Source organism: Glycine soja, chromosome 16 (genome assembly GCF_004193775.1).
Source record: "Glycine soja cultivar W05 chromosome 16, ASM419377v2, whole genome shotgun sequence".
Classification (NCBI taxonomy): Eukaryota; Viridiplantae; Streptophyta; class Magnoliopsida; order Fabales; family Fabaceae; genus Glycine; species Glycine soja.
This window is the reverse complement of record NC_041017.1, coordinates 20,761,814-20,774,759: the sequence shown is the minus strand read 5'-3', so window position 1 is coordinate 20,774,759 and position 12,946 is coordinate 20,761,814. Positions and strand designations below refer to the sequence as shown.

At 31.8% G+C, this 12,946-nt stretch overlaps 1 protein-coding gene across 1 annotated transcript; it reads left to right on the top strand.

The window, feature by feature from the left end:
* The first annotated feature begins 323 nt into the window (after nt 1-323).
* On the top strand, nt 324-4,920 carry LOC114390194. Its single transcript, XM_028350891.1, has 2 exons — nt 324-996; nt 3,450-4,920. Exons 1-2 carry the CDS (start codon nt 422-424, stop codon nt 4,714-4,716), a joined length of 1,842 nt encoding a protein of 613 aa, XP_028206692.1. The 5' UTR covers nt 324-421; the 3' UTR covers nt 4,717-4,920.
* Nucleotides 4,921-12,946: the final 8,026 nt, after the last annotated feature.

The window sequence follows — 12,946 nt, the reverse complement described above, 5'->3', positions numbered from 1 at the left end:
TAAGACTTCAGCTAGGGATAAAAATCGCACAATAACAATACTTAAAGGACTCAAACAGTACTATTAAGCTAAACATATTGGAGCCTAATAATTAACGATTACGACTCCCAACTAAAAATGTGAGATAGAGCATTTCTCTTGTTATGTTTTTTAATCATTATTTCTCTTGTTATCTAATTATATTTTAATATAATATTTTGTTTTTGTTTTTATGATAGGGCTAAAGTGATAAAAGAGACTTCCTAGTTCCACCTAAACTAATTGTCGGATCTATATACAAGAAAATTTCAGTATGCATGCAAATTAATTGTTTAAACTGTGATGTAACTGGAATTCCACGCAATTCATCAGTTTCCAACTCGATTGAGCATCAAGAGTCGGCCATCTCCTAGTGGCTCAACAGTACTTCTCTTTTGTATAAATGCCACAACAAACAAAAAGAAGAATATCAAGAGAATACAAAGGTCAAAAGAATTATTCCAATATATATACCATCACTCAACAAGCCGCGTTTTCACCCTCGAAAGTTTCGTTAACCAGCTGTGTTTCACTGTTTACACCCAACACTTTCTATGTGACCATTCTTAAGACACCCTCCTCCATTGCTTTATCTCAATTATCTCACACTTCTTTGTTTAGTGTTCTTTCCTCAATAATGAAGGAAGTGAGTGCTGAAGGTGGAGGTGGTCTAGGGCAAGCATCATCATCAGTTCCTGCCCCCCAAAATGGGAACAGCATGCAACCCAGTTCCATGAAAATTTCCAAAAGTGGAGAGGTGTATAGTTATGATTATGAAGAAACAGGAGATGAGCCTTCAAGATTTGAGGTTTGGGGTTGGTATCTCTATGAGTTCTGCTCCTACTTTGTTCAAACTGTTCTCATCCCTGTGGTGCTTCCTCTCATGATTAGTCAGTTACAGAACCTCCCAATGGACCCTGTTCGGGTCTGGTTCAAGAGCCACCAAGGCAGGGCCTGTGCAGCAAAGGAGATTGACCTGTGAGTACATACATGATTTAAATTTATTATGAGAACTATTTTTCAAAACAAGATTTTCATTATTCACAGATTGAATCACATGTTGTAGACAATTTTTTACGTATGATAGAAAAGTTACAAAAGTAGTATAGATTAATCATAGAAAGAATGGAAAAATCTAATTCATCCTCCGTTTGGAAAAGGACTTAATATACGAAGGAAATTAAGAAGAGTAATTGTCTCACTTAAATATTTTTTTCTTTCTAAATTTAAATGGAAAAAGTGCGATGGAAGGGTTAATTATATGAATATAAAGATACAAAAAATTCTTTTTTTTCTTTCTCTTTCATTTTTTTCCTTCAACTTTTCTTTCTAAATCAAATATGCACTCTAAATCTTGACCTATCTTGAGCTTTATTTCTCATTAGTTCACATAGATTGAAAAATTAAACTATTTTAAACAAAAGTTAAGTAATATATATATATATATATGCAAAATATATATATATTACGGTATTTGTATAAGTGTTGCACGAATTCGTAAATTTTTTTAGCATTTTTCATAATTTTTTGTAGCTTGAGAAACTTTAACTTGTTTGTTATTGGTAAAATACTTTGGAGGGCAACATGGTTTCTGTGTATCTTTCCGCTGCAGTGATGTTACTTTTTATTGAAATTCTTTCGGAGTTGGTGTGGCCATTTGAAAGTTGGTAGAAAAAGGTTTTGTTTCTTCTAAAATGGACAACGTGACAAACAAGGAACAGGCTTTCATCATATCTAGTCCTCAATATAATAATGTATAACTGCTTGTTGGTGATGACATGGTGATGATCGATGCTGTCTGCTTCCACACTTCATCGTTTCTTCTACTCTACAACAGTTAATTAGGATTCGACTTCACTTAGATCACACACTTCATATAGACTATATTTTGGGTATTATTAACTATTTCTACTTACGAAAAGAAAGAAAAGAGTGTTACTAAGGACGAGTGCTATGAGCCCAAGAGTGAGGATTATTAAATATATTTTGTAAAATATTTTTAAACATTATAAACATATATATTAGTAAATTTTGTATATATAATAAATGTTTTTAATAAAAAAATTACTCTTTTTTTAACCAATGTACTTAAAAACACATGTTTTTAATATTTAAAACAAGTTATATGTTTTGACCTAACTCAAAATAAAAAAAATGTATATGACAAAACTAAACAAAAAATTATAACTCATCTGTTATAGATGTGCTTGGTAAAAGAAGATAGAATAAAATAACTATATATGTTCTCTTCTTTGATAGCATATAAGAACTTTGTCTGATCAATGACCTAAAGTAAGCTTTCTATTTTAATTTTTAAAATATACATTATTCACATATATAAAAACAAAAATTAGTCAATTTTTTATTATTGGAAATGTATTTTTATTATTGTTTAAGGAAATTGTACTTTGCATAATTTTTTTATAAAAAAAAATCTATTTTCATTCTATTGTATATATTTTTACAAGGGGTGATCGATATGACATTTATTTTATTTTATTGCAATGTTTTGCATAATTCAAGTCTATGATTCATATATATCTAAAAACATCATTCATATGATATAATTTATATTATAACATTTTACCAAAAAAGCCTTTTTGGTACAAGAATTCACACGTCTAAAAAGTTCTTTATATAGAAATCAAATCAATCACATTATGAAAACAAGAAATTAATTGTAAACACTTAGCTCGATCAGTTGGGTTTTGTAATTAAATTATAAATGTTAATCTTTAATTGGGTGCACTATATTTTGTCACTAATCCCAGAAGAATTAGTTAATGTAAATATAGGTATATTTATCTTTCAGAAATATAATTAGTCGAGACTTCCATTCTTGATGACACTTAATTAAAAAATATATATAAAGAGAGAGAAACGTAGGAATGATAAATTATATAATAAAAAATGATAAATTAAAAAAATATGAATAAAATATTTAAAATACAAAGAAATGTCCACTAATTATTACTCTTAATCTTTAGATAAAATATATGCAGAACATATATTATAAATATTTATTTAATATCTCTTATTTCTTTTTATCTCTAAGTTCTTATTATATTATATCACTTATTATGTTTATATTTATTTTTCTTCTCTTCCTTCTTACCTCAAGCTGTAATGTGTATAATATATTTATCCAAATTTTTAATATAAATATTTTTTATTAAAAACGTTGAAATTTTAATTTTAATTAAAAACAATACTAAGTATACATAAAGAATTCCATATAATAGGAATGTTAACATTGTTATATGATAGGAAAATTTCATATATATAATTCTTGCATATAACAATGTTAATATTCTTATAACTTCTTTCTCTTTTATTTCTTTATCTCTTCAGGTGTTAATTAAATAGCACATGAGTGTCCATTAACCATCTTTCTTAACATCTATATGCAATTATATGGATCAATATTGCAGGTACAGCACACTGACAAACCGCACCATAACAATCAGTGGTTCAACCTTCTCCTCTTTGGAGTGGACATCAATTGCATGGGGTGGAGGTCTAACCCTAGCTGCTCCAATTCTCGCCTTCATTTCCTTCCACATCAATGGCCACTTCCAAACACTCATCACAGCAATAGCCACAGGCGTTGGAGTCTTCTTCTGCCTCCCAGTGGGCCTCTTCAAAACCACCAAGATCTTCATTCCCTACATTGCAGCCATTGTTGCTGCCATCACAGTGGCAAGTGCAACCCACACACACCACTTAGGCCTCATGGCCCGTGCCTGTTTAGGACCAGGACAAACCCTAAAGAAACTAACCCTATTTTCCACAAAGCAAGGAGTCTCTAGTTGGCTCTCTCTTTATGCCACTGTTGCTGGTTGCTTGGGTGCAGCCATTGTCTCATCATTCACTTACCACATGCTTAGGGACCCCAAAGACAGTGAACATCAGTTCATAAGCCTGTGGATTGTCTCAATATTTTGTGGCTTAGTGTGGCTAGTGGGAGCTTTACATGCCTTCACAGCTGAAAACAGAACCAGTTCTTCTGTTCCCAACGTTTTGTCCTCAAGGTTCAACCTTTTCTCTGTTTTCAAATACCCATATGCAATTGGAGGCTTGGTGGCTATTCTCCTCTCCTCATTTGCCACAATGAGCATTTTCACTGGTGGGGTGCTTTACATAGTGGGCCAACTCTGCATTAAGCCAGTGCACTTGCTTTATTTCTGGCTAACCTATTTCCTCTTCCCACTGGCTTCTCTACCACTTCTCCAACCACTGCAGCACCTAATCAAGGCCAATGCTGTGAAAATGAAGATACTAGGGTTCTTCTTGTCACTTATAAGTTCAGGGTTTGGGTTCTACTTCTGGAACAATCATTGGAAGTGGGGGCACTTGCTGGTGTTTGGGGCCATTCAGGGCACAGCAAGTGGGTTGGTGCACACTTTTGGAAGGGTGTTGGTGTTGGATAGTGCTCCATCCGGTGAAGAGGGTGCTTTTTCTGTTTGGTATAGTTGGCTGAGAGGTGTTGGCTTGTGTGGAGGGTTCACAGTGGGTTCAGTGGTGCCAGGGAAAGTGAAGACTTCTTTTGGAGCTGCGTTTTGCAGTGCCATTGTTGGAATTGTTGTTCTGCTTTTTGGAAAGGAGAATGACTTTGGTGGCGCTGTCAGAGAGGGTCATGAAACACGTTCCCGTGACCACCCTGGTGCCTTAAATTCCAAGGAATCTTTCAGCGTCTGAAAGTCTGAGAAATAATAAGCCAATTAACATGGCGTATTTTGTATGCATGATTTTAGGCCTCCCTTGCAAATCCATGCAAGGGTGGTGTAATAGGATTCATTTCGTGATTGGTTTTGGGTGTATTATTTGGGTTAACCCCGTGTGGAAAAAATGCATCCTTGCATAAAAAGTCTTCAAAAAATTCTTGACTATTCAAATCGTTCACCCCTTAACTTTGTTCTTAGTTATTTGCTTAACTATTTTATTAGGATAACAATATTTATACATAAAAATTGTACAAATTTTACAATTTAAGAGAAAGATAAGAGAGATATATGTTATAAAATGAATGATATAAAAACTTCAATGTAAAGAGACTGTTTCCGGATTCAAATCCATGACCAACAAGTCACCAAGGCACAACTTTACCGCTGCACCAGGGTTCGCCCTCTCATATGGAGGGGAAAAATAAATTATAGAAAATATTATGAATGTATCATTACCTATTTTATTGGACTATCATATTTAAATTATATTAATTGGAAGTGTATATATATCAGCCACGTAAATTACTTCCAACATGTCTAAAAGTGAGGATGTGGGTTCAATTTTATTTACTCGTGCAACTCACAATTTGTCCTAAAATCATATATGTTCAACTTCCGAAAAAAGAAGTGATTAGCGTTTGGTTATGTTTACTTATTTGAAATAGAATTAAATACTTTTATGTCCCTTAAGTTTGGATTAATTTTTTTTTTCCTAAATTTAAAAGCAATCATCTTAGTTTTCCTAATTTAGAAATAACTCATTTTTAGTTCATAAAGTTGACAATATTAAAAGTATCCATGATATGACTAGTAGTTTTTTTATTCGTGACAGTTTAAGTAGGCATATATGGTAGGAAGAAGTTATGAGTTTGTTAAGAATCTTGGGTTGGAAATCTTACGCATTTGAGGTGATTTTTAGATTTGAGTTTTAAAATTTTTAAAAATAATAACCAGTTTTTAGTTTTAATTTTAAAAAAAATTTAAATCAGGTTTTAAAATATGATTAATTTAAAAATATATTTATTTTGAAAGTTTCATATTATATTAAAATTAATTTAATAGTATTTTTGTGTGGGAATGACGACAATGACAATGGTTGCACGGTAGTGGTAGTAGCAATGATGATGATGTCGGTGACAATGATGGTAATGATAGTGGTGTTGGTGGTGGTGTCATTGACAAAGGTGGTTGTAGTGATGGTGCTGGTATAATAATATTGGTGATGTTGGTGACGATGGTGGTAACAATGATGGTGGCGATAACAATGGTGACGACGACATTAGTAGTGGTTGTAGAAGCAATGCTGGTGGTGGTGATGACAGCGATAGGTAGTATTGGTGGTGGTGGTAGGGTGGTGGCAATGTTGGTGGTAGTGGTAGTAATGTCGGTGACGGTGATGATGGTGGTGGTGGGTGCAATAAAGGTGGTAGTAGTAGCAATGAGGATGACAAAGATAGTGACGGCAATGGTGGTAGTAGTAATGTTGGTGACGATGGCGATGAAAGTGGTGATAATGGTGTTGGTGTCAACAACTAGTGGTGGCGGTGTTGTGGTGGAGGTGACGGAGGTGGTATTGGTGGTGGTGGTGACAATGACAGTGGTAGTGGTAGTGTGGTGGTGGCAGTGATAACAACATTGACAATAGTGGTGGTGGTGGTAGAAGCAAAAAATGCGATTGTCAAATGTGGGAAATGTGTGCTTTTTCAAAACTAAACCAAATTAACAAAACCTTGTTTCTTGGTTTTGAAAATGAGTATAAAAGTGTTTCAAAAATTGATTTTAGCTCCATTTTTGTCGAACACATTTTATTTTGAAAATTGCATTTAAAAACCAAAAACAAAAAACTTGCAACCACCCCAAATGAGCCCTTAGTTTCCCATGTTTGGTATCTGTTTTAAAAAAATAAGATTCCCCGAAGACATCCAAGAATTTCTTAAACAAATTTCTCATAAAACTTTTCCATGCGGAAGATGAGAATCTTACTTTTTTGAGTTTAATTTTTCCTTTACTACAGTAAAAATATCACATAATTCTTCAATTCCTAGAAAAATTATCTAAATATTTACAATGGCCAACAAATTATGTGACACCCTCTACCCTCACAAAAATCGAATAAAAGAAAATAAAATCATGCGATTTTTTTTTAAAACGCATTGACTTTAAATTGATTTCAATAGATAAAGGGTTCGCATTCAGTTAATTAAACATAGTAGAAATTGTTCGAATAAAAACAACAAAGTTATCCCGGCTCAAAACAAGGTCGTCCATACTGAATGAATAATAAAAAAAACTAAAACAGAAAACATAACACAACTATATCGTTTACGGAAAATATAGCATGCGAAGTAAAATCCTATGCCTCAATGTCACACTTATCAAAGCATGTCTCTATCACAGACTAAGTCTCTCTGGCTCTAACATGAAATTCATTATGTGATGGCTCACCTGAACAAATGACAATCAGCCCAAACACAAACACACACCGAGAATGAGTTATCATATTCATATATAATAAAATATTAGAGCATGTAAAACATATAATACTTAAAGCTGAATTTATATAATTAATATCACTTCACAAAATCACACACATTATGCACATCCATTCAAGTTCATCTACTCTAGAAAATAACATCAAACCACAATTGTTAACTCAATGAAAGTCAAACACATGCGTTATGCAACAAATACTCTAGACTTAAGCCTACATGCAATGTGATACCATTTTTCAGTGAAAAATCTCGTCGGGCGCCTAGGAGTACATGACAGGATATGCCTCACAATGGGTATGTCAGGTCACTCTCATTAAGTGAAATCATAGGGAGACCAGTCAGGGTCACGCTGTTTTGCGAGAATGCTCCAATCATGTGGGATCGACACATGCTTAAAGGAGCACTTAAACCGAATGACTCCCAAGGCCTACACTCCGAAGAGTCCGTTAGGGCCTCTCCCTCCTAATTCAGGTCCAACAAAAAAAAAAAACATTTGAACACACAGACTCTACCTATGAATTATGCAATGCACACAACTACTCAATTGTTTTCAAAATCTCAATTATATATATATATATATATATATATATATATATATATATATATATATATATATATATATATAAAATATATTTTAACTTAGTGCGCCTCAAGTGATTAAACTCGTCGGGTTTCCACAGTGGATCCCATCACAACTCATCGCACATTAACTCGTCGTCCTTAAAGGGTCTTACAGTTGTGTGATTACATAATTCATGGCTCACAACTCAAAACATAGAACATCTCAACAATTATGTAATTCACAATCCATTACGTACTAAATGATTATCACTTACACACAGTCTCAACCATAATTTCATAATAAAATAATTTATCGCATCTCATGCATCCTACACATATCATTCAATAGTAACATTTACTTGACACAAGAAAAATATAGATTAAACCGAATATATTAATTCAACAAAATAAATAAATAAAAACATCTACAACAATTAATTTGAGATGTGGCAAAAATAATTATGATTAAGCAATAATTTTACAAAAGTATTTAATTTATTATTATGCATATATAACTAAAATAAAATAAAATAATAATTTCACAACTATATTTAATTTATTTCTGCAAAGCAATAAAATAATAATTTCACAAAATATTTAATTTATTTCTCCAAAGCTGTAAAATAATAATTTCACAACAACATTTAATTTATTATAGTGAAAAGCATGTGTATTCGTTGCTGCACTTACTAGGATAATATCTTTAATGAATAATATCTTAAATATATATATTATTGCAAAGGAATATATAGCGGCTCAAAATCCGTTTCTCAAATCAAGGTGAAGAACAGTAACGTGCATATTCTCCGCACTTTAAAAAGAACGTTTAATGCTGAAGTTTATTTATCAATTTAATATGCAGAAACAATAACGTATCAAACATATTTGATGCACTTTAAATATCAAAGTTTTCATTTTAATTGCTGCAGTTTTGTTATACTATTAAAACAAGCAATTATGTCATTAGTAATAATGCATATTGCACAAAATAAGTGTAATTTAAATAAAATATATTATTTTCAATTAAAGAGAACCTCTATAATAATTAATTTAAGATATAGCAAAAATAATTATTATTAAGGAATAATTTTACACCGTATTTAATTGATTATTATACATATATAACATATATAAATGAAAAGAAATAAAAATAATTTCACAGTAGTATTTAATTTATTTCTGCAAAGCAATAAAATAACAATTTCATAACAATATTTAATTTATTATATATATATATATATATATATATATATATATATATATATATATATATATATATTTGTATCATGCTTTTGGTGAAAGTTGATTTCACTGTACGTGTCCATATTGTTAGCTTTTTATTGGTGGAAGTTTAATTTCGCGTCCAAGTTCTTGCTTTTATATATATATATATATATATATAACGAACGTGTATGTAGATACAGGGCATGGAATTGCAACTTTAACAAAAGGGAATATACATATTGCATTGTGTAGTGTAGGTGGGAATTGCAGTTTCAACAAAAGAAATATATGCAAAGACATGTTATTCATAAATTTTTATTACAAACAAAAAGGAATATATTTATTTGGATCAAATTCCTTCATTCAAATGATAACAATTCACTGACACATTCAAAAAAAAGTAATTCACAAACACAAAACAACAAATATTATATGTGTTAGTTAATATACAAAAAGAATCAAATAATAACAATTGCCACTTAAAAAAAAACTTGATATACACTAACACAAATATCATATCAGTATACACTAAGCAGGATCATAGAATTTCATGATAGAAGATATTACACTCAATTTAGCGTAAGAATTATTCAATTTGAAAGAATCATGAATTAACATTTTATAAAAACAACCAAAAATACCCCAAAATTGATCCTCTAGAGATCCCTATACATGTTTCTTCTCATCCCCAAGCGTGAGTAACTCATCCCTTACCTCGATGTAGTCGTTCAAACGTTCTCCGTTAGCAATTGTGACATTTCTGGTGCTCTCTAGAGTTCCTCCTCCAGTTGCTCTGTTAAGGTTCTTGTGCGTCAGAAGAAGAAAAAGGAACATAAGTGTTTTGCAAAAGCTGCTCTAGGTTAACATTTGGTTTATATAGTGAAAATTTATGACCTAATTATTTTTTTACTTATTTATTTATTTATTAATTTCTTATTTATTTATTAAAAGTTACGGCTGTTACAAATTAGATTTTACTCATTCCTAGGAAACATGATTCCTAGGAATCATGATTCTCAGGGATGAAAAAACTTCTCCCCTACCAAACGCCCCCTAATATACAACTTGTGATAGTTTAAAAACCCAAAAAATAATTATGGTCAAAAGCTCTCCGTCTCATTTTTCCCTCTCTTACATTTCATGGTCAAAAGTAGTAGATTTATCAAGTGAGTTGGATATTTGGACATTATTCTTCAAGAAACTTTGGAAAAGGACTTAAGACTTGAGCTTTGGGTAAGGGGATCTTCTTGATACAAGTCCTTGGAGGCTTGTAGTTGATTGTTTAATCTTGTTTTCTTGTTGAAAAATTGATTGGTAAACTCTTTGTAAAGAGTTTGACTATAATACCCATATATCTTTTTTGTATATTAATTATGTGTGTGTGCGCGTGCTTATAAAAGTATTTGTAATAATTAATTAAATAAAGCATGTTTTGGGTTATTCATTATGGGATTTAAAATGGATTTTAAAATTAACAAGATCAAAATTAAGAGTATTTTGATGAGTGTTTGTGTGTTTGACTTTGGGAGTGGTTATTGAGCTTTTTTTCCTAACTCATTTATTGTCTTTCCTAAGCTAAACCCTAAACCTTCTTCTTTGCATTTTCTTGGACAATTTTGCCACTATAGGCCATTGGAGGGATCATTTATTAAGCAAAATGACTGGATCCAAGAGGGAGGTGAATTGGATCACTAAATCCTTTTCAAAACCCCTTAATTTGAAACTTTGAAAACAAAGTCAAATTTTATTTGAATCAAATATGTGTGAGATACTGATCAATTGACCTTTTAACCTTTCTTGAGACTATAATGATTTTTAAGCCATCAAGATGTTTTCAAATTGGATAAGATATGCCAACACAAATAAAGAATAAAAAGATGATATAAAGGAAGAGAAAGAGAACATAAGAGATTTTTATACTAGTTTAATCACCTAAGTGATCTATATCTCGTTACTCAAATAACCTAAGTTTAAGTTTCCACTAAACAATTCAATTGTTTACAAGCACACATCAACAAGAAAATGAGCACCATAAATGCTTCAAGTTCATGAACCCATAACAACTTCCCAAAATCCTTGTAGCACCCCAATACAAGATTCTTTGAGCAACCTACTCGTAGATCAAAGCACAAAAAATCAAAAGATATGAAAAGATATTGTTGAGTCATAAGACGAATCATGACTCTTAATAATTTTGATTTGATGCAAATAAATACTAAGTTTAAAAATTTGTGTCTAAAATGCAAACAAATGAAAACTATTTGTGTCTGATGGAACAAACGATAGCAGACAAATGCTGGTTTTATGAACCATTTAAGACACAATTAATGCTTTGTTCATGTGATCCTTTACGTACGCAAGGAATGTCTGAATATTCTTCTTAGGATTTGTCGAAGTGAAAGAAGTAAAGAAAAGTCAAGTTTAAACTCTCTCTACATAAAAAGATATGTCATTATTGTGTGCAAAGTTCTTATGAGCAAAAGTTGATTTGACTACTAAAGCCAATTGTAGAAATTTTGCTCAAGGAGGACAAGCAGAGTGATTTATTAGCTTGGAGTGGACTCATATTTATTGTTGCATTTAATGCTCCAATAGACACCTATTTTAGATGATCCAACAAACATAAATAGAAGGTTGTTTAGAGACAACGATTACTTGTTGTTGAAGCCTACAAATACTAGAAGTTTTGAAGTGCTCAAGTTATGAACTTTGAACAAAGTATTCTCTCCTACCTTCAAACCTTGTATTCATATTTTCTGAAGTTGTGAAAGCTCTCAAAATATTTTGTAAATGCTATGAGAAAGAGACAATGAGCCTATCTTGTAAATCCATCTATAAGGAGATATTGATTGTGTTCATGCACCAAACCTTAAACAAATATTTTGATTTATTTTAAAGCCAAGAGTGGCTTAGTAAGAAACAATAGTCAGGTTGTAAAAGCTTGGGGAAAGCATTTTGTAAGAGCCGGAGGTAACAGTGAACAATACTTATATCTTTATTGAGAAAGATAGTTGAAACTTGGTGGGTTTCTTAGAACTGAATGTAGACTCAATGGTAATGACGAACAAATATAAAATTTTTTATGTTCTTCCCCTTTCTCTTTACGTGTTAACTAACCTTTGAGTTGTAATTTTTGTTTCATTCTTTTGAGGATCCTTTTGTCTAATTCTTTTTGACATAAAAATCTATTTTTAGAAATTGTCATCAGACTCAAGTGTGTTTATGAAAATCATAATTTAACCCTTCTTTTGGTGATTTTTTCCTTTACAAATTGGTATCAGAGCTTAACTTCTAAGGGGTTGGGCACTTGAAAATGTCTAGAGGAAAAGATCTTGATGGAAACCAAGGTGGTCAATTCATTCCAGAGGGAGCTCCCCTCTCAAGGCCTTCATCCTTCTTGGGATATGATTATCCGTACTAGAAAAATCGTATAGAGATGTATATCGAATCTACACAATACCAATTATGGAACATAATCATTCATGGAGACATTCCCATCATCGAACCTTGTGAAGATTACATGTTATTATGTTATTGATGATTAGATAGTAATTACTGATTTAGTACTTATTACTCGTTATTAGATTGACCCTATGTAATCAATATTGATCCTATTTGCTCATTATAAATAAAGGCTTAGTTGGTCATCCTTGACACACAACATTACACTAAAAAATTGTTATATGGTATCAAAGCTCAGGTTATTCTTGACAAAGGAATAACGAAATTTATTCTCCATTGAGGACCTACTTTCCCTGATGGACCTTTACAACAATTGTCATTCTGATGGCCTATTTCCGCATTTTAGTGCCCCAAAGTCCCTTATCTCCTTCATCGACAATCTATTTTTGAATTTTTGATAACTTTTTTGGTCATTGTTGTTGGCCACCATTCCAACCGACAATCCCATGGTTTGGATCTTCCATC

Coding starts and splice junctions, on each gene's coding strand:
- LOC114390194 (XM_028350891.1), top strand. CDS start 422: ATGCCACAACAAACAAAAAGAAGAATATCAAGAGAATACAAAGGTCAA. Junction 997..3,449: donor GCAGCAAAGGAGATTGACCT/GTGAGTACATAC, acceptor TCAATATTGCAG/GTACAGCACACTGACAAACC.